Here is a 21,653-nt window from a genome sequence, read left to right on the forward strand (position 1 = left end):
AACGAACAAAGATATTTTTATTATGCCAGTAACATGATTAATGTTCTTTATAATTTATTCGTATCATAGTTTTACGAAAAAAATATTTAATTTATTAATACAATTAAAAACGTAATATAAATAGCTCTAAATGGATTTACATATTGTCCGATAAAGTTTTATAATTTACGCGACGACCACGACGAGAATCATTTGGTCGAGGAGATAAGGTAAACCATCACTAGGAGGCGCGCTAGCAAATAATAATACATGTAAAAATGTATAATGCACAAAATCGAATTTAAATTAAAGGTATGTATGATAATAAAGATGTGCAGTAAAAAACTGAAAGAATTTAACGTGAAAAACATAAATCTGAATATTATTAATAATATTAAGAAATTAGACCTCAGAAGTCAATTTCCTAAGATCATATCTTAATACCGATAACCGCGAAATATTGAAACACGTTATGTGAAACCGTATAAAAGGAATTCTTTACAGGATTACATAATTGTATTATGAGTGAACGCGTCCGCCGGCCGTCAGTCAACGTTACCCAGCATCACCTCAACTTATCTCAGATTTCGCCTGTGTTGATTTTGATAATACTTTCTCATTAGGTGCTAGCTATCGATCTAGCTCGTTTAGACAAATTAAGATTGTAAAGACAATTTCATCCAAATGTAGTCGAAGCCATTTTTATTACAGACTAGCTGCTTTGCGCGGTTTTACTCGCATTAAACATTATTGCTTTATGAAATCTGTAACCTTTCGGTAAATAGACTAACGGAGTTTTTTTAACCGACTTATTAAGTCGGTTAAAAAAACTATAATAAAATATATAATGTTATTGATTAGCGCTTGGAAAAAAACTTCAGGCTTATAATAATATAGTATCTACAAACATAACACAATAGAATCAAATATGTTTAAAAAGGCTGTTCATTAAGCTCTAAACAAAAAATAAATTCACACTTTAATGACTTTTTGAAGAAACAAACCGTATGAGTGCACATAGGACCGCCAAATATTTCAGTTGAAACGTACCTTTATAGTACACGGGTATATTAGTTGCCAGTAATCGTATGCGTCAATTACATATTACATTTCAGTGGTTAGTGGCTCACTTGGCGACGCCCGAGAAGGGACAATCTATCACAACCCTCGACAACCTTACGCATTGGATTGTATAACATTGGGACTTGCGCAACTGACTTATAGAAGCAATTATATTCGATCAGCTTAGGACGAACCCTTTGCTTACTACACACGTAGATAAACTAAAAAAACTCACACGGGGTTATTGTCACACCCGTGTTATTATAATGTGTTTTTGACTGGATGAGAGTCACCGTTATATTGTGAAACGATGACTGATTGGTCAATTTCGATGTAATTTTTATCGTCAAAAAGCTGCCCAATCAAAATCAAAATCCGGGTCGGCAAGGCGAAGGCGGCTAGTGCAGAACGTTTTTCCCGTCTGTACTGGCCGTCGTCGCGTTTGGACTCTACTACCACATACCATCAGGTGGAGTAGAGTCATTTGCCCTCCCGGCGAATATAAAAAAAAATAAAAAAAAATCCAGCCGTAGCTTATGTTGACAGTTTAATTAGGGATTTTTTATTTAAATGAATTGAATTCGTTCCGTAAAATTACAATTACGCTAAAATTATGATATAGTATAAAATCGAGACACGATTTTAACAATAATATAACGATCGAAAACAAGTTTATCGTCAAAACATTAAAATTAATTAAAATGAACATTATTCATTTACACTATCTTATTTCCATATTTTTGTTGATAAATAATGAAAATCATACCTTATCTTGATTATTTATAATTTATTGATTATTTATAATTACGTATGACTCGAAATATAATAAAAAAGTGACATGAACGTAAATAGCTTAACAGCGGACATTGATTCTGCTTTTGGCCGTGACATTTTTGCAATAACATGTTTCTAAATGCCACGTAATCCAATAATCGTAACCCAATCGGTATATGTTAATCCGTTAAAAGTAGATTTATATATAAAGAGAGAGATATATGCCTAAGCGCTAAATTCTTGTATTTTAATGTGTTCATTTTGTTTCCGCATTGAGAATACTTCTCCTTTATATGGCAGCTGCTAAAACCATTTAAGAACAAACCAGATGGTAATATGTCAACCTTCTTGTGCAAGAGGAATATTCTGAGAAAACCCGACTGTCTCCTTGGTTTACTAGCTAGTTTATAAGGCCACAGATCCCGGGGTCTTGGTTTGAAACCCCAGGAGGGGCTGATAAAAAGTTATTGGGTTGGGTCTGGAAGTTGGAAGTGTGATTCACTCCCGTGAATCCGAAATGTCTTATTGCAGTAAGTCCTGCACCTGAACTCTTTTTGGTGATGTCAGTTTAGCCTATCGGAATACGAGAGAGATTTAATAAACATGCGCGCCTGTATTTGCGCAAAAACATACGCCAAGGCGGGACAGCAGATATGTCCTGCCTCGGCTAGTCTTCCTTGAGTATGGATGTCGTGACCGAAATAGATTAGGAGGACATCCTGATCATCATAATTCTGATAGAATTGAGAAAAACATTACCGGAAAACTATGTAGATTTGAGTATGTAACAATAATATAACAAATTGTCTGCGAAGACAGTTTCTTTAAAGAGACAATTTGTAGTGTACAAATTATTGAACATTTGCAAAGCATTGCATTGAAATACAAAGAGTTCTTGAAGAGTTTTTGTGTCGATGTACGCTGATAAAATCAAGTATCAATTGTGTTTCGCTATAAAAAACTAAGAATGTATTGTTTAAAATAATCTCGGGGTAATTTTATATATAATGACTTCGACTTGACCGCAATATCTAACTACTTTACAAGCTTAAATTATAGGTCTCGGAAACAAATTCGCATTTAAAAAGTTCTGATCTTACGCACTTCTTCAATGTAACGACGTGTGCAATGTAAACCCGACTACTGATACTAAAACGAAATCGAGATTTTATAGTTCCCACGCGCGTATGGAATTAGGATATTATTGTTAAGTGTGACCAAGGTAACATTTTTTGTTTTCGATTTTAACATTGAAATAAAATAAACGTGTTTTTTATAAATGGCATTTGAAATATCACTTCAATTAATATTTAACATAAAATATATATTTAGATGAAGTAAAATAAATCCAAGTTTTATTTGATCTCATTGACTACTTCCTTCTAAAATTAAACTTAAAACATTTCTCCGCAAATACAAAACATGTATCTTGTGATTCATTCCTTTCTCTTTCAATGAGTACATAAAAGTATTACATTGTTAACAAATTAAGGCACCAAAACTCGTTAAGAATAATATTATTTATAAGTATAAATAATATCAGTATTATCGCCTATGTAGTTTCAAAAACTTACGGAGTGATCACAAACAGGGCGGTCAAGTCAAGGAGAATGATGCGACTCGGTATAAAGCTATTCTGAGCTTAATAAAGGCAAACAGGATTCAGTCTATATTCGTCTATAATCGACCAACGATACAAATTGTATCGTTAGTCTAGGCCTCAGACCCGCAGGTCCTGGGTTCAAATTCCCAAATGAAAACTGTCGCTGATGTTTTTCCAAAAAAATAATTATTTCCAAGAGAGACGCAAGAGTGAATCATTAGAGTTAAAACATTCAGGTTTTTTTTTAATATTTGATACTTACGGTATATTTCGGAAAAGAAAACAGTACTGAAATCCTTACCGAAAACAAATATTAAAAGCAAGAGAACATAATAAGAAAAGCGTTTCGTCCGAGTGTGTGCTAAGTAATGTATGTAGATTATGATGAGACTAAAATGGAACCGCTCGCTTCATGGACGCTCGCTTAGCTTAAACAGTAACCTCCTGGGGAATTTAACTATCATAGAATTCAATTAATCATTCAGAGCGTGCTCGCGAAACGTATCGAGTTGTGTTCACGGTTTTAGTTCGAGACGGATCTGTCCGGCATATTATAGCGGGAACGTTTAAAAATAATCACGGGCAGGATATCCTATTGATAGACCAGTTTCAAGGCAAATATTGTGTAAACAATTTATCGAGGTATAATTATTAAAAAACATGTCAAATAAAAAAAGAAAAGTACGTCAAACAATTGCCGTACAATCATAAAGACTGGTATTTGGTCGCAGACTTGATTACAATAATATATGTATACACATGTGTGTGTGGTTTCGGATCCCACGGGAACAGAGATTGTTACCTCATATTACCCTAATGGTGATCGTTAATTATAAAACGGCGCTTATTACTGTCATTGGGAGCGGTGAGATGTCGTTAAAATAATGTAACGTCGCATACGTACTCATACTCTCGATGTAAAAATCAACACCGAGTGATTACGTTGTAATGACTATAATTATGACTGACCTTCATATAATAATTCAGTGATCCTGTGTAAAGTATATAGGATCTATGTATTATGACCATAGTTATGAGTTTTAATATGATTGCAATACATAATAACAAATAACGAATTATATAAACTTGCCTCCAGTTTCTTAAACGGTTACTAAAGTCAGATGAACTTATTTGGCTTAGATTTATGGGTCACATATTGCGTCATCAGTGCCACCGACCAATGACCATTTAGATTGAAACAAAATGATTTAGTCTAACGTTAAACAGCGTTTCAGTAACTGAAGGTTACCATTGTCTCTACTTGCTTTTAATTAAATACTAGGTAACGACAAAAGAGGTAATTAGAATTTGAATACATTATCTCTTTCTATAATAATATACAGTATAAACTAAAGCGTTTCGCTTCGGACCATTTATTTGCTCACTTATTCTAAACTATACGATGATTTTGTAGGCAGTTCTCACCGTATTGTCGGTACTTTGTATTATCTTGAGGTCGGTTTTAGTGTATAATCTGATAAATTTCAAATTATTTAGTAATTGTAACTATTTTTGGTGTTTTGTAATGACGTCGTAATAAAATTGCTTTTAGGGCTCTAACGGTGCTTGCAATGACGGAATAATGAGAAATTATCTGTATATGTCCTGTTAAATCGTAAGATTTAAAAAAGATATTGGTACTATCAATTCGTGTATATATATTCCATTTATCTAAATATAATTTCAAAAGCTTTGCTCGACTCTAGCAAGAAATGTCTTGACTGTAAAATTGTATTTATTTGTATCTCAGAAATTGTAATGAAATAGGCCATACAGGTCACCAGACGATCATAATCTACTCGTGTTTCAAATGAGCACGTTCGGTCCGAGTCACACACACAGAGCACACAAACTATTTGTAGGTATTTACAAACGAATCGTTATTACGTTGACATTGTATAAAAGTAGCAGAATTAATTAAATGGTTTCATACCTACATAATTTTTTTATTAACATCAAACGCACGCATGCAATGCCCCCCTCCGATAGCGAGAAACACGAAAATGTTTTTTTTTTTAATACTAAGGACGAATGTTTCAAGGTTTTCTGATGTAGCGATTATCACCATTCGAATATTTATAATATCCTTCATAAACATAATCAGCAAAATACCGATGAGTTCGTCTAAATAATAAGGATTATCGATAAACTGCTCTAATCCGAGATAAAACCCATCGCCCAAGTAAACTAAACAGCGAAGCGTACTGACGTGTTATACTTAGTTATTTATGTACATTGAAATAATCAATACGAACTTATATCAGCTACAAATGTTAAGTTCGTCAGTCAACGAAGGACCCACCTTCCTCGTAACGGTGAGTTTCGTTCCACAGACAGTATACTCAACAATCCGAAATCACCAGTTCCGAACTATTTTTCTATGTAACGTACTACTGGTACAGTATTGCGAAACGAGATCACTGGTCACCACTAACACAAATATACAAATACTATCCGACATCAAAGACAAAGGATACAATTTTAAGCTTGTTATAGTATTGTTATAGCTAAAGATGTGCGTTGATAGCCAGTCGAAACGTTGCCTACCGTTACGATTGTTTTATTTAAAATATAAGTTAAATAAAACAATTCCATAACGCTTATAGAAATTCTATCGTGTGGTCGTAAATTGAGGTCAACATAAATAATATACGTATTATGTTCCACAGGCTTCGTTGTTTTAGGGGTAATGTGAAACCACTCTGATATATTAAATGATGAATTTGTTAAATAAATTGTACCCTCGTCAGCGTCTTTTATCTGATAATGATCCATGTAATAATTAAATTGAGGTTCGTTTTATATTTTTATAAATTCGCTGAGCTCTTTATTTGTGACTTGTACAAATTGTCACTTGTCGGTTTTGTAAACCGTGAAACATGGTATCGAGTTCAACCGCACTTAGCGAGACACTGAAACCGTAACACCTACACCTCAGACGTGACATTGTTTCCAAATCTTTGTGCCAATTCACATAAATAAATATAAAAAAGGAGTTTATAAAAAAAATATCAGATTTCACTCCTGACTCCATGATATTTCATCAATCTTCCGTTAGTATTATTTTGTTCCGGTGATAGGACTTTGTGCAGCCAAGTCAGCCCGTGGCTACTTCCGCCGAACAGTACTATATATTGCTGTGTCCGAAGGGCGAGTGAGCCATTGTTATTACATGTACTACAGAAATACATCATGGTAGATGCTTTCTAAAATTTACTGCTCGGACCTAACAAAAGGTATATAGCATCACTTTAGACAAAAAAAAAACAGACATTACGACGCACGCATCTTCGGCGCGCCGCAGTCGGGTAAAAGTCGCCATCAAGTTAAGCAGCTAATAAGAATATTAAATAGGATAACTCGATTGAGGATTATATTAATTTGCGTCTCGAGTACTCGTTAGCCGCGTTATATTTTAGCAAATCTCCTCTGTAGATACCTTATCAGTACACTCGTGTTTCCCGCTGTTTTTTTATTAATTTGTACAGATTATTTCTATGGCTAAGGCTATACATACATGGACATCGACTTTTACTATATTGAAGTGTAAAAACTAGCGGATTTCAATGCAGACGATAGTTACGTTACAAAAAAGTTTATACTGATCAAGATGTTTTGGAGTGTAGAATTACTTACAGCAAAAAACTGTTTAGATCGCCAGTGGTCTGTGAAGTAGAGACGCGGAGTGTCGGCGCATGCGCATGCGACGAGTGAGCGAGTGACCGATAGTCACGGTTGGATGCTCGCCGATCAGCATGTTATTGTTGCAATTTGTTACTTACCGGGTGGTGGCGGCCTCATCTCCAGTGACATGTGGACGAGTTCATTAAAATTTTATTATCAGACAAGTATTTTTGATGCGAGTGACTGTCCATCTGTCGTCTTTGTTCATTCACGACAACGACTAAACCCCTAAACCTATCGTATATAGATTTGTTAATATGTCAATGGACAGACAAATAAATTAGGTTTTGCGAAACTGCTTGGAAGGAAAATTAAATCGGCCACCTAACAGAGTAAAAGCACCTATAACACTGAAGTGGCTCCAAATTAGCAAATCAACAAGTCTACCGTAACGTGATCTCGCTAAATATGTTCATTGAATATATTTAAGTAACAGTTTAACATCATTTAACTTTTTTATCATTAACACGTCGTCCTTTTCAGTCTTTTTTAAGTAAGTAGTAAGTATTACATAAAATGTGAAGTCCATTCGATTTTAATCTATTTTATGACTATGTTTATTGAGTTTATTATTTATTTGTATTATCAAAATATTTAATACTTACAATTTATTGATACGGATAAACAAAAAAATATTTGAAAGATTGTAAGAAGAAATATTGGTCCGTCCGCAAGATAATCTTCAACTTAGTCTGTATTTTCCTTTTTAGTTGTAATAGAAGAAATCTCTTCAAGTAATGTACAATCAGCACATCGAATATATTCTAAATCGACATCGGAAAAACAAATTTTTTCCAACTCACATTTTCATAACTTCATCGTTACGAATAGGTATCGATAAAAAATAACACGACTGATATCGAGTTATGTACGCTTTTTTACGGTTATTAAATTTATATTAACGAAATTAACTTTTTAGTTCATTAGTGCATTCTTTTTTATTTTCATTGTGTTTCAGAATTCAAAAATATTTTAAGATCCTGCTTTAAAGCTCACGACGTATCGAGAGAATTTCGCTCAATAGCATATAAGATAAAAGTTTGACGTTCCTTACTTCGTGCAATAGTAAAAATAGTGTTTAAATTTGTCGATAAAAATATTTATATAATGTGTTCATTCAATCGCGCTCGTTAAAACAAACAGTTAGTCGACGTTGTTCAGTATTTATTAGATCAGTTTCTTCGGCAACATATATGACATGGACGTAGGAATATATTAACATTTGTATATCTATCGCTGCTTAAACTCATCGTGTGATACATTTTACTTCACAGAGTGGAAGGTACACATATATATAAGAATCAGAATAGGAACCAACAAATCCGACCCCTGTAGGTTGTCAGATAGGATTTGAATCATCGACTTTCTGTTGAGACAATCTTATCTTAATTAAAAATATGTGGTGATGTGATGCACAGAGAGACAGACAAATGACACTTTAAAAAAACGTGATTTAATTAAAACTTCACGAAAAATACTTCGCCTAAGATATATCTACAGATGATAGCTGAATGTTATTGTTAACAAATATAGATTAGAAATATTTCATGTTTTTAATAAGAATGAACGATTTTATCAATTCGTTTACCGGAAACGACCTACTAATAACATACGAGTTTCGAGAAATTAACTTGAGTCATGGCGTTCATAAACATTAGCACCTCGAGCGGTCAGCGTATTGAGGACATTCGACATCCTGGAAACGCATATATTTTATAGTAACACCCACAGTTCTACATTGATAATATATATATATATATGACTTCTTCACATCTTAACCAACATTGGGAGTTGAAACTCGTGTAAAAGCACCACTGTTAAAATAAACTTCAAGCCTGAACTTACATTGAGGATAGGATTTACATTAGTCAGCTTAAAGGATTAGTTGCGTATTACTGTGAAAAGCTAATCCTAAATACCATGTTAACGGAAGAAAGACTTGCGACTCGAGTTGCTGGCAATTATGCGCATCGTTCCGCGATAAAGACAACTCCGAGCTGACGTACAATCTGCTAAGAGCTAAACCGATATGCGTCAAACAGTATAATTAAGCAAACAGGTACATTTTAAGAAAATTTACTTGGTTGACGCAAACTCTTACTATTTATCTCGATAACATTTACGTAAACGTGCGACAAAGTAATAAGAAGTATTTTTTTTTCATGTTTTCACGGTCAGCGTATTAAATTATTTTATATGAAACATGGAACTTCAATAATCTCACGTGTAACGAACGCCCAGTTGCTGTGTTACAAGTTTTGTAAGGTGGTATGTGATCGTTAGCGTTTCTGATGAATAAACAGAACTTCCTCATAGTGCATTGTGATCGATTCCCGTAACGAATCTTGATCAGTTTCAATAAACAGACATTACTATGACGTATTAGTGCACGCCGTCTTCCGTCCACTGAACACATAGCACAGCTCAGCTCTGCCTCTGTCATAGACGCCGTACTTTGATTGATTAGTGGTTCTATTGTCAATACAAAATGTCATCTTGTAATATACAATAGTGTAATAATTTGAATCATTGTAATACTCGAAGTAAACGTTTTTGGTAAATGATTTAGACAACAATATGTTTAGTTGATGTCGTTTTAAAGATAACATTATTTGCAATAGTATACATATAGTTCTCGTTCTCGGCCGCGTCACATTATCGATGGATGTAGGCTCTCGTATTTACTCTCGTATTTACGCGCGTGTGTGCGTGTGACGTTTTTCCCTTGAACCTCAGGACCGGATTCCGCGCCGGTTACGAACCCGCTTCAGGAAACACGACGCATCGCGCCGTATGAAAAACTAGATATTTTCCACTTCAATGCATTCTATTGTAGGAGTAATGCGCCTCGCGCCCGCTAGCTGGCGATGTGGACGACGCTGACCCTCCCGCGGTCTGAGCGTGCGCCGGGTTGAGTAATCGTTTATATATTTTAAAGTAAAAGTGTATTTACGTAATGAAGTGACAGTGATATATGTAATAAAATGTAAATATTTTCGGTTCGGTTCGGTTCGCCGGCACGCGCCAATCAAGACTACGAAGGAGAGAAGAATAATGTTAATCGAGTACGACCATTAACTAGAACTGATACCGTTAACTGCTCCTAAGGTACACATGCTTGCCAACATGCAATATAGCTGAGAGCTCAGATGCCTCTTATGGCGTCTTTAATGTTATTTTAACTAAGACTGGACGTCTACTACACAAATATAGATTTTAAATTTATACATAACCTTCATCGATAAACGAACGTTATGACATTACTATCTATCTACATTCTTTATCTCATAATGTAGGTAGATTAAATAATTATGCATTTGATATATTTTTTAAATACTATAAGAATATTATGGTAGTATGAAGAAATATTATTTTTTTACAAATAAATCAAATAAAAGCCGGAATTATGAATTGAACGTTGGCACTCCTCACCATTCCAGGCGGGTGAAGCGGGCATCGTGGTGCTGCGTCCCGAGGCGCTGGCCGCCGACTCGGAGTCCGAGGACGAGGACGCGCGGCCGCCCTCGCCGTGCAGCGTGCGCTTCGTCAACGACAACGTGCTCATCAACGGACGATCCTCCATGGCCGCGAAACTCTGCAGGGATAGAGCTGCTAAGGTAATAAATATGTTATGTAAAGTAATGTTATACTTCTCTGGTGCATACAAGATAAGCGAGAAAGATGCTGTAAGATCAAGATGCGGTTGATGTCATCAAATACTGTTACTATGAAAAGTAATCATTACAAAGGAGAAAAATCAAAACTATGTATATTAAGCTAAAATCTTATTTAAAATAATAGATTTCATAACAGCTTCTTTGAATAATAAACTTATTCCATTATAACTTATGCATGAAGATTATTATTATTATGTACTAAGATACGGACGCTTTGCTCTTGACCCTTCGAAGTAGACGGTTCACCGAACAACGTGGGAAGTAGTAAGTGATGAAACCGCTGGGTCGAGGAAGAGCGTCCAGTGCAGTGTCTTATGTACATCGCTTTGGGTTGTATAGTACAAATATTATGACTCATTATAATAATACTTTTTGGGCGTATACGTGCACATCATCAGCCAGTCGCGATCCATAGCTGGACATAGACGTCTCCCAACACACACACTTAAAAACGGATCATCAAACTCGGGGGACTTAAAAGGAAATGTTTTACCAACACACATTCAGAGCTCGTTTTTCGTGAACATAATTTATTTGTAATATTTTTAACAAATGACGCTTCTATACAGCATCGGACAGATGGAGGTGTCGCGTGTACGTCCTAGAGAGTGCACGTGTCGCCGCCGACCCGCGACCGACACACGCGCTGACCACACCGACCGTGTCGGCACAGCGGGCGCGTGCGGACAGGGCCCATGATAGAATAGTGTTACTACTGCTCCCAGTCCAGTACCATTCAACTCGAAAATATAGTCAAAAACGTTTGGGAATTCCCAATAGTACTACTACTTAGCAAGGAGAATTATAACATTAAATAATGTTTAAGGCATTTACCTTAACCTCTGGTAGGTTACAAATGTTATTCGCCCTAAATATTACTCGTAATTATAGCTTGAAAATTGTAACTTTAGAGTGATATTATCGTTTCAGTTGAAGCTTCAGTTCGACGATTCTTTGACGCGCACCTTCGAGTACCCGTCGGAGACGTCGCTATGCGAGGACAGTCCCTCACCCACCGCTTTCACCAACGCCAACAACAACTCGCTGACTCCCACCGACATCAACGCCAACAACAACAACAACGGCGACGCCGTGCAGCAGATCGCGCAGCCCGCGCACCTCGCGCCGCTCAGCGCCAACACACATATCGGTGAGTACGCGGCGCGTCCCGTCGGTGCAAAACAGATATATATCAATTTTATTATCTGCAGTATTAGTTTTAACTACTACTTTTAAATCAATAAACATAAAAAATGTTACCGTTATAAATTGGAATTCAAATGTAACATACGACCCTTCGCACCGACAGTAGGCATAAGGAGCGAACACATCGGCGCGACCGAACGCTAACTTCGGCCGCGCAGGTGTCGTCGGGGCCACCAGTGCACAATATAACACACGCTCGTAAAATCAAACGAAACTAATACAAGTCCAGCGTGTCGATATTGTTTTCATAAAGCTAACTACATGTTTGATTTGTTATGAAACATATAAATAACAAACACCCTCTCATTAATATGGAGCTCCACAAAAGCTCGACTGTACGGTTCACCTAGCGATGCAAAAATTACAGATCGCGCTCCGGGTCTGGTATAACAAGACATTATTAGACGACGGACGGACGTTAGACAAGTTTACGGCAAGAGTTTAACATCATATCGCTCTCGAAATCCAACTCTGTTATACTAAATCTTAAAACTTATTTGATAGCACTAAATATACTACTAACTTTTTCCCACGCATTGGTTAAACAGTTTTTTTTTATAGAATAGGAAGGCGGACGAGCATATGGGCCACCTGATGGTAAGTGGTCACCAACGCCCATAGACAATGGCGTTGTAAGAAATGTTAACCATCGCTTACATCACCAATGCGCCACCAACCTGGGGAACTAAGATGTTATGTCCCTTGTGCCTGTAATTACACCGGCTCACTCACCCTTCAAACCGGAACACAACAATACCAAGTACTGCTGTTTTGCGGTAGAACATCTGATGAGTGGGTGGTACCTACCCAGACGAGCTTGCACAAAGCTGTACCACCAGTAAATAATAATAGTATTGAGTCTAACAGAGTCGGCTCCATTATTAATAATCTAAACTAACAAAAGTGTGTTGTTGTGCGTGCGGGCGGCAGCGTGCGCGCGGGCCGTGTTCGTGTGACGTCACCGCCCCCCGCAGAGTACTGGTTATATGTACGCTACGAGTAGAACGAACTTAATGCGCTAGACAATTCTCTATTATTGTTGTATTTGTTTGTTTTTTCTATTTATTTTTTATTTTAATTCTTGCGGCAAATTTTGATGACAGAAAAGAGTTAGTGAAAACATCTCAATATTATTACAGACAAAATAAATCTTTAAATATTATAATTATTTCATATCAATCTTAATCAAATGTACGATTTATTAACTAATTAAAGCAATTTTAAAATCGACATTTTCGTGCCGGTCAGCGTACGGAAGAGTACATAGAAAATACTAATTTTCAAAATCTGTTTTTTTTAATCGAATATTCGGATCGGGTAAGTTCCAAATTCGGCTCATTACTATTAATTATTCCTAAAAACAATATACTATAAAACATAAATCATTCTTACTGAAACTAATAATAAACGTTCGTGTGATAACTCGAGGTTCGACTAATTGTTTTAACATAATAATTAATAAACAGACGCAATATATTGTTAATATTGTGTACAGTCGCTATCGCGCAGACGCCGGCACAGTCACCTCGGCCGAGCAACTTATCTCTTACGCAAGTCTTGTTATTACATATATTATGTATTTTATATGTTATTACAACATGGATAATCGATACAAATCTTTATATCCCAAGCTTTTATGTAACTTTTAAGAAAATCAATGAATGCTACAATATTTAAAGTCAATATATCTTTGACTTTGATTCTTTTAATAATTATAATGGATCTAATTAAAAATATAATACGCTTATAATGGTCCAGATTTTTGATGTCATCTACTCGTCAAAACAAATCGTCAAACACTACAACGTTTTTGACGCCGATTAAATAAACTTTAAAATAATATCATATCTCTGGTTCTAAGTTCTATCGTGACTGACAAAATATTATATTTGATGTAAATATGACGTCATTTTACACGACCGAAGTCTATGTATGTCGGTCACGGTAATTAAGTAAGAAAAAAATGCCCCCAAGTTTTAGCAAAATTGGAGAAAATATGCTAAATTATCGCTAGACTGGTTGATGTTTCGAATCGATACTTGCGTATTTTTTTTTGGATAATTATAAGATAAGAGAATGCACTGATAACAGTGACATATGTTATCAATACCTTCTACAGCTCTTATAGCACTTCCTCGTCCTCTTTTTACACCATAACTGGAGGGCAAAGGGAGACACGACTCCCCTCCTCAAAATGTTTTTTTAATGGTTTTGTTACACTTTAGACAGCACTTTTGTACACTTATTTTACTCATTTCTATATCTTAAACAAAACAACTCATTTCGTAATGTTACACGTAGAAGCATATAATACAATACATAATATGTAAATGGTTCAGATATAATGTGCGTGTGTCGCCCGCAGTGTCGGCGTCGCTGTCGCGCTACACGCCCAGCAAGACGAGCGCCGACGCCTTCCAGCTCGGCCTCGCGCGCCGCCCCGACGCGCACGGTAACCGGCCCACCACGGCCAACATACACATTTAAGAAACGCTGACAAGCAGCGGCCGTTGATATATAGTTCGCCCATAGACCTTGGCTTTGCACGGAGTACACCACTTCGTACACTGACTCACTCACCATTCAAGTCGAAAGACAGTCAAATAAAAATAACACAAAAAAGCTGTTTATTTAAAACACACAAACAATTTTATTTAAGGCACTTTTTGTTAAGCTTACTCATAAACGCAGCTCGTCCACGCTCGCATAGTGGTGGGAAGTTAATCTACTAGCAAATATATTTCCAAACCCGCTACGCCGACACCAAATAAATGAGATTTTAGGATGTTGCGCAATCATTTACAAGCAATTAACGTTTTTCCCTATTCATCTAGACCCCGAGCGAGTAGCGGCCGAGCCGGAGACCGAGTCGCACGCACAGGAGGAAGCGGGCGCGGGGGCGGGCGCGGAGGCGGACGCGGACGCGGAGGCGGGCGACGCGCGCCCGTGCGCCGCGGAGAGCGCGCGCTCGTGGAGCGAGGCGCGCACGCACGCCACCGACCTGCTGTTCTAGGCGCCGCCCGCCGCCGCCCGCCGCCGCCCGGGTGTTTGTAATGCGTGCGAACTTTGTATTCGTTTCAAGTTAAACTAAAAGTCGAACCAAAAATTGCTCATACACTCTGAGTGCAAAACCATATGTGTAACTAAATTGTCGTTAAATTTTATATAATTTTACATATATTTGTTGTAATAAATGCATTATATAATAATATACAAATTGTAATCGATTCGACAAACACAAAAAAGTTCGCATATCTTTTTATGTAATGCTAAGCTAATGTGAATAAACATTCCTTATTTGTATAAATAGAAAATGCCTCGTATATCGGAGGACAGGTATCGTATCGAATTAACACACAAGTTCCGCTGCAGTCTTCCACGCGGTGGTAGCTCCGCCCCACATTCAAAAAGCAATATTTTTGTAATAATATTGAATTGAACAATTCTTTTAATCGTGGAATCAACTCGGAATCTTACAATGAAGTAGCGATAAAATTGACAATTATATTTATAATGCCAAAATGATGTTAGCCAATTATTACGGTGGTCGTAAGTTAAGTTCTGCTCAAGAATTCAGTATAATGTAGGAACACCGAGTCATATCTAATTAATGTACTTAAAATACACGATTTAATTAATAACGAAGCTTGACTGACTAGCTTGTAATTACAAATTACATTTCGACATCTTTTCAAGCATTTTATACGTTAGTTTAAGGTGAATATCTTGTAAATGTATTTTATACTTATTGGATGTAATTGTATTGTATAAGAGGTCATTCCTTTCAATTCATTCCTAAATTTTTACATGAAATTTTTGCCAGTTTTACATGTTTATAATAATATTAATAATGTTATGTAATACAAATATGCAGTGATACGTAAGAATGTATTTAGCGGTGAATCCGCAGCCAGTGTGTAATCGGACTCGAGGCATTCGCCGCTGAGCCGTCCGCGAGAGATATTTTATCATCTCGACTGTCGCGTCGACCCGTAGTCGTAGCAGTTAGCAGCGAATGCGGTCAGTCAGCGCCGAGCCGCAAATACATATATTTAGTAACGAGGTACAAATGTGGTGACGTACTTTTGTCCACGACGCCTATTTAATCGCATACATCGCTACAGTTTCTACATTTGTATCGTTAGTGGAGTATTGTTCGTAAAGCCGGCGACGGCGTTGTGTTTAGCGTAGCTTACCGTTAGTTACTAGAGTAGCTGATTCGTTCAGACACGCTTCAAGAGTGTCATATTATTCGTTCGTATGTTCCGCTGCGTCGTACACGCAGCGTCGTCGTGTTAAATGTTAACGTTTGGCTGATCGAGACCATGGTGCAATTATTGTTACGAAGTTTTCTAACGATTCATATTTAGTTTATTCGGTATTTGACGCTGTGTGTACGAGAGCATCGCAGGCCGCCCGGCCGACACTTGCCAATGCCTAGTTGTATTTTATGCATATTATGACATTTAAATTAGGTCTCTATAGAGGTGTTTATGATGTAACGCAACTTGTTTAGACTCGTATCGCAGTAGTAGGGCAGTTAACTGGGGACGCGTGATAATATTAAATACTCAAGCGACTGTCGCAGACTCGCCCCCGAGGAAACCAATGACAACTGACAATGTTTTAAGCATTATTTTGTACTTTAGCAATGTGTAAATTGCTGTCCGCGTCGTTCGGGTACAAAGGCTATGGACTCTCGCCGTCGCAGAAATGTATTCTAGTGAAGCGACGGCGAACAGTTCGCGCGGAGCTTAGTCATTGCGCTGCGTGCTAATTATTGATTATTATCTTTATGTACTAATGCTGAAACGGCAATAAAAATGTACACAAATTTAATTTTGTTTATCTTATTTCCCTTTCCAAAAAACCATATGTGTAACTAAATACTACTTAAAATACTTTAACTAAAATAAATATGTAATTATGTCATATTTTAGCTGTACTAAAGCGTGAACTAACAAATTTTATAATAATATTTATTATATCAGCGCGATTCTGGTTATTAAAGAAAAATGGATATACTGAATTATTGTAATCCCTCCTTATATACTATATTAGGTGTAGTATTTCCGTTTGCTATGACAACGATATCTTTGACATGACTTACACCTGAATATGCTACACACTGTTGCTCATGGGTGCCAAGCAGCAGCAAATAAAAGAAAAGACAGATATATATGGCGGAAGGTCCTTAACCTCCGGAACATCTGGTCACCGCGATTCAGAAATGACGTATTAGCACACCGCCATCTACGGGCTAATGACCGCAACATATGATATAATAACAAAAATACATGCGTTTTTGTAACTTTTTATAGACTCAACCAATTTTGATGGAATAGACTAAACGGTACTTTGAAATACTTCTTATAGTAATTCAGTTATTTCAATTTGTGACTTTTAACCGTTTCTAGAGGACGTTACATCGGACAGAGACAGACTTAAATAAAAAAAATATTATTTTGGTTTTGATGACTCGCAAATAACCATATTAACTTTAAAAGAGACAGTTATTTTTAAATCACAGACATACCCTTTAATTTTATTTATTTATTCGTATAGATCATCTGCCTAAGAACAACACAAGGTGCCAGCTTGGCACGAAGAATATATATTATAAAAAATAGTTATCATTTTTCACACCACTCCACTCTATGTTAAATGTCACGTTGGCGCGAATTTAATTTTTTCAAGAAAATCAATAACAAAACTTCTTTACATCTAAAGGTACTTTTAATTATATGATTTACTTTAAGCGAGACATATGTAGTATTCATGTCTTCGTTAATATATCAATATTTTAAGTACAGCTGTATAATTTTGACCTTTAACAAATACTTATTATTCTAAGATAGTTTAAAATATCTCCTTAAAAATAACCTGTGAGAATTTAAATAAATTACTTAATTTAATATAATAGATTGAGTGTAACAAATTTTGCTCCATTATTTGAGAAGATCTGGTTCAAAAGTCATAAGCAATATTTAATCCACATGTAAGTACTAACAGTAAAATTAAATAAAATCTTGTAGAATACGAAGGATAGTAAGAGTGCATACATACGGTATATACTTCAAAAATTCGATTTGTTACATAACTACCCCTTCCAACTTATCCTCATTTTTCGACGCTTGCGCGCTAAATGTAGGTCACTGGTCACCTTTTGAACATGCGCGGTAGGATCGTTATAAAATCAGTACTTAAGGTACAGTTTCAAGTAAAAGTTTTAATTTAAAGACAAATAAAATTATATTAGAAGGCTTATAGTAAATAAAATTCAATTTATTTTATTTTAAACTTATTAAACCTTATTAATAAAATAGTATCCATAGTCTAACAGAAAAACACAAAAATCCAATTAGATTTTAACTTGTGTGTTGTTTTAGGGAAAACGTATGTTAAGTGTCTATGGATACTCTATCAGCTGAGTGAAAAATATCCAAAGAGTTTGCATTTTGATTATTTTTACATTTGAATTGTTTTCGTAAAACGCTTTGAGACGTTATGAAAATGGTATTTCATTGTATACAGAAATTCTGAACGAACTTTGTCGTCTCGAAATAAGTCATAGTGAAGTGTGACGTGCGATGTGAATAATTCAAACTGTCGCTGTGAAAAATATTGCGGTTCACTAAAATGTGAATTGGTGAAGGTCATTGTTCAGACGTCCCTGCCAAAGCGAATTGCGTTTTTTTCCACGTCGTGGACACAGCCTGCCTGTGTGTCTAGTACATCAGTAATACCGAGAACTTCGCGAACGCCGCGTTTGAAGATTTACGTAACAAATTACATAGTCATAATATTTTATAAGGTTAAATCAATTTTCAACTACTAATCGACGTTTAGACATCCAGCAGAATGATTTCAGCGATATGTTCAAGGACCGCTTTCAGAGCGCGATCCATGGAACGCTGTGTTTCCAGCGTTGTTGAAATTCCGAAGTTACAGGATTTTGAGGTACAAAACGAGCCTGTACTAGGATACCGAGCCGGAAGCCGCGAACGAGCCGAATTAGTTACCGAACTGCAACGTACTGCCGATGTAACCGAGGAAGTGCCTATCGTAATTGGTGACGAGTTTATAAAAGATGGCGAACCCCGGTATCAAGTCATGCCACATGATCACGGACGCAAGCTGGCCAAATATTATTACGCCAGTGATAAAATGATTCAAAAAGCAATCCAAACATCCAGCGAGGCTCAAAAGCGATGGGATCGTACTCCGTTTGAGAAACGTTTGCGAATCTGGCAGGTTGCTGCTGATATGATGGCTGGAGAGCACCGCCAGCGCCTAAACGCTGCAACCATGCTGGGCCAGTCAAAATCTGTAGTTCAAGCTGAGATTGATTCTGCTGCTGAACTTATTGATTTCTTTCGCTTCAACATTTTCTTTTTAAAAGAAAATGCTAAATATCAACCTATCTCTGAGAACCCATCTGTTACAAGAAATTCGCTGAAGTTCAGGGGTCTCGAAGGTTTTGTGGCTGCAATCAGTCCTTTTAACTTCACTGCTATCGGAGGTAATTTGGCTTACACCCCGGCTCTGATGGGTAATGCAGTAATTTGGAAACCTTCAGACACTGCACTTCTATCTAACTGGCGCATCTTTAACATCATGCGAGAGGCTGGTCTTCCAGCTGGAGTTGTTAATTTTGTTCCAGCCGATGGGCCTACATTTGGACGTACCATTACCTCATCACCTCAGCTGTCGGGTATCAACTTTACTGGATCTGTACCCACTTTCAATTGGCTATGGAATGAGGTTGGTAAAAATTTGCATCTCTACAAAAACTATCCCAGACTCATTGGAGAGTGCGGAGGTAAAAACTACCATTTTATTCATCCATCTGCTGATGTACAATCAGTTGTAACTGCAACAATACGGTCAGCATTTGAATATTGTGGACAGAAGTGCTCAGCTTGTTCGAGAATGTATGTACCCAAGTCTTTAGCTGAACCCATTAAGCAAGGACTGCTGGAGGAGCGTGCTAAATTAAAAATTGGCAACCCTACGGATTTCAAAATCTTTGCTGGTGCAGTCATTGATGACAAAGCTTTTGCAAGAATCACTGGTTACATTAAAAATGCTAAAAACAATCCCAAGAATAAAATTTTAGGAGGCGGTGAATTTGATGATCGCAAGGGATACTTTGTTCAACCGACTATCATTGAGACTGTAGATCCACTCGACAAACTTATGACAGAGGAGATATTCGGTCCTGTCTTAACTATGTATGTTTACGAAGACAAAGATCTCTCCAAGGCTCTGGCACTTGTTGGCTCGTCCACTAAATTTGCTTTAACTGGTGCAGTGTTTGCTTCTGATAAAACATTCTTACAAACTGCTCTTGAAGAGCTAAAGATGACCGCTGGAAACTTCTACATAAATGACAAATCAACAGGCTCTGTGGTTGGACAGCAACCGTTCGGCGGAGGTCGCATGTCTGGCACTAATGACAAGGCTGGCGGGCCCAACTATGTCATGCGCTGGACCACTCCCCAGTCTATTAAGGAGACATTTGTTCCTCTTCGTGACATTGACTATCCTTACATGAGAGATTAAAAAGAAAATATTGGCGCTTCAACCTCATAAATAAGAATCCTAAATCAAATTATCAGTACAATAATTATTAGTTAATATGATGCTATGGTAGTGTTAAATTTAACATTCTGATGTAGGGTTTATTACTCTAAATATTTAATTACTAGAAAAATGACATTATCTAATTAATATTAACTTATTAATATTAATATGTTATAATTGTCTAGAAACAGTATTTTAAAGAAATTGAATGTTATATTTCATTCATATAATTACCAAAATGTATTAAATTCCTGTTATTAAAACAAGGTTGAGATTGTATAATTATAAGAAACAAATGTTTGCAATTTAGATAATAATTGAAGTATTGTACCTTGTCTTTATTGTCATATCCTTGATAGTATAGTGTAGATGCAGTTTTGTTGTATATTTGCTTGAAATATAATTTTATTTATGTTGTTGATGTAAACTTGGAACCTCGCTTACACTCGGCCTATTACTGGCTCTTATCTATGCTCCTACTATTTGCTCTTTCTTATCACTACAATGTGTCTCCCATTATATAAATTATTTATCTGATATCTGACACACTCATATGCTTTCTTATATCATCTGCTGCATTTATGCTTATTTTTATTAAATAACAATATTTAATTTTTAAAATAACTTCTACAAAATGAAGTTCACATTATAAATGTGTTTAAGTTTTGTTATACTTTTCGAAACTATTTATTGTATTGCATAAAACTAATCATTAAGAAACCTAGAGTTCTGTTTGATGTAATGTATTTAATTTAAAAAGTAAATGTCGATGTTGTTATTTATTGTGTTAATTTTAAGGCAATAAAATATATTAGTGCTCATTAAAATACTTTTTATTAAATTAAATTGATGAAACATAATTAACTGATGTCAAGTACAGAATTTACTGCAGCGCTATTCTGTAAGAACTAAGAAGTGATTTCGTATGTTACTCGTGAAATGTAAGGGTCCGTTCACACAGACCGGCTCGGAGAGCATCGGCCTGCTTTTTTCTTTTCACACAGACCGGGTCGTATACGCTTGGAATTGGCCGGAGCGGAGCCGCCAACTATTTCACATCGACCGGCTGGAAGAGATCTGAA

At 36.3% G+C, this 21,653-nt stretch overlaps 2 protein-coding genes across 3 annotated transcripts in view; both read left to right on the forward strand.

The window, feature by feature from the left end:
- LOC126777985 (uncharacterized) overlaps positions 1 to 16,824 on the forward strand; it is a 31,653-nt gene extending 14,829 nt beyond the window's left edge. The window contains exons 4-7 of one of the 2 annotated variants that reach the window (XM_050501360.1): positions 10,543 to 10,719; positions 11,710 to 11,929; positions 14,351 to 14,437; positions 14,820 to 16,824. In XM_050501360.1, the coding sequence (XP_050357317.1) occupies positions 10,543 to 10,719; positions 11,710 to 11,929; positions 14,351 to 14,437; positions 14,820 to 14,998 (663 nt within the window). In that variant the 3' untranslated portion in view covers positions 14,999 to 16,824. The remainder of the gene's footprint in view (positions 1 to 10,542; positions 10,720 to 11,709; positions 11,930 to 14,350; positions 14,438 to 14,819) is intronic. The other variant, XM_050501368.1, reaches the window with a different exon arrangement.
- Positions 16,825 to 18,405: 1,581 nt separating this feature from the next.
- LOC126778091 (delta-1-pyrroline-5-carboxylate dehydrogenase, mitochondrial) lies at positions 18,406 to 20,992 on the forward strand. The gene has a single exon (XM_050501466.1). It carries the CDS (start codon positions 18,847 to 18,849, stop codon positions 20,548 to 20,550), a length of 1,704 nt encoding a protein of 567 aa, XP_050357423.1. The 5' UTR covers positions 18,406 to 18,846; the 3' UTR covers positions 20,551 to 20,992.
- The last annotated feature ends 661 nt before the right edge of the window (positions 20,993 to 21,653 follow it).

This window comes from Nymphalis io, chromosome 2 (genome assembly GCF_905147045.1).
Source record: "Nymphalis io chromosome 2, ilAglIoxx1.1, whole genome shotgun sequence".
Classification (NCBI taxonomy): domain Eukaryota; kingdom Metazoa; phylum Arthropoda; class Insecta; order Lepidoptera; family Nymphalidae; genus Nymphalis; species Nymphalis io.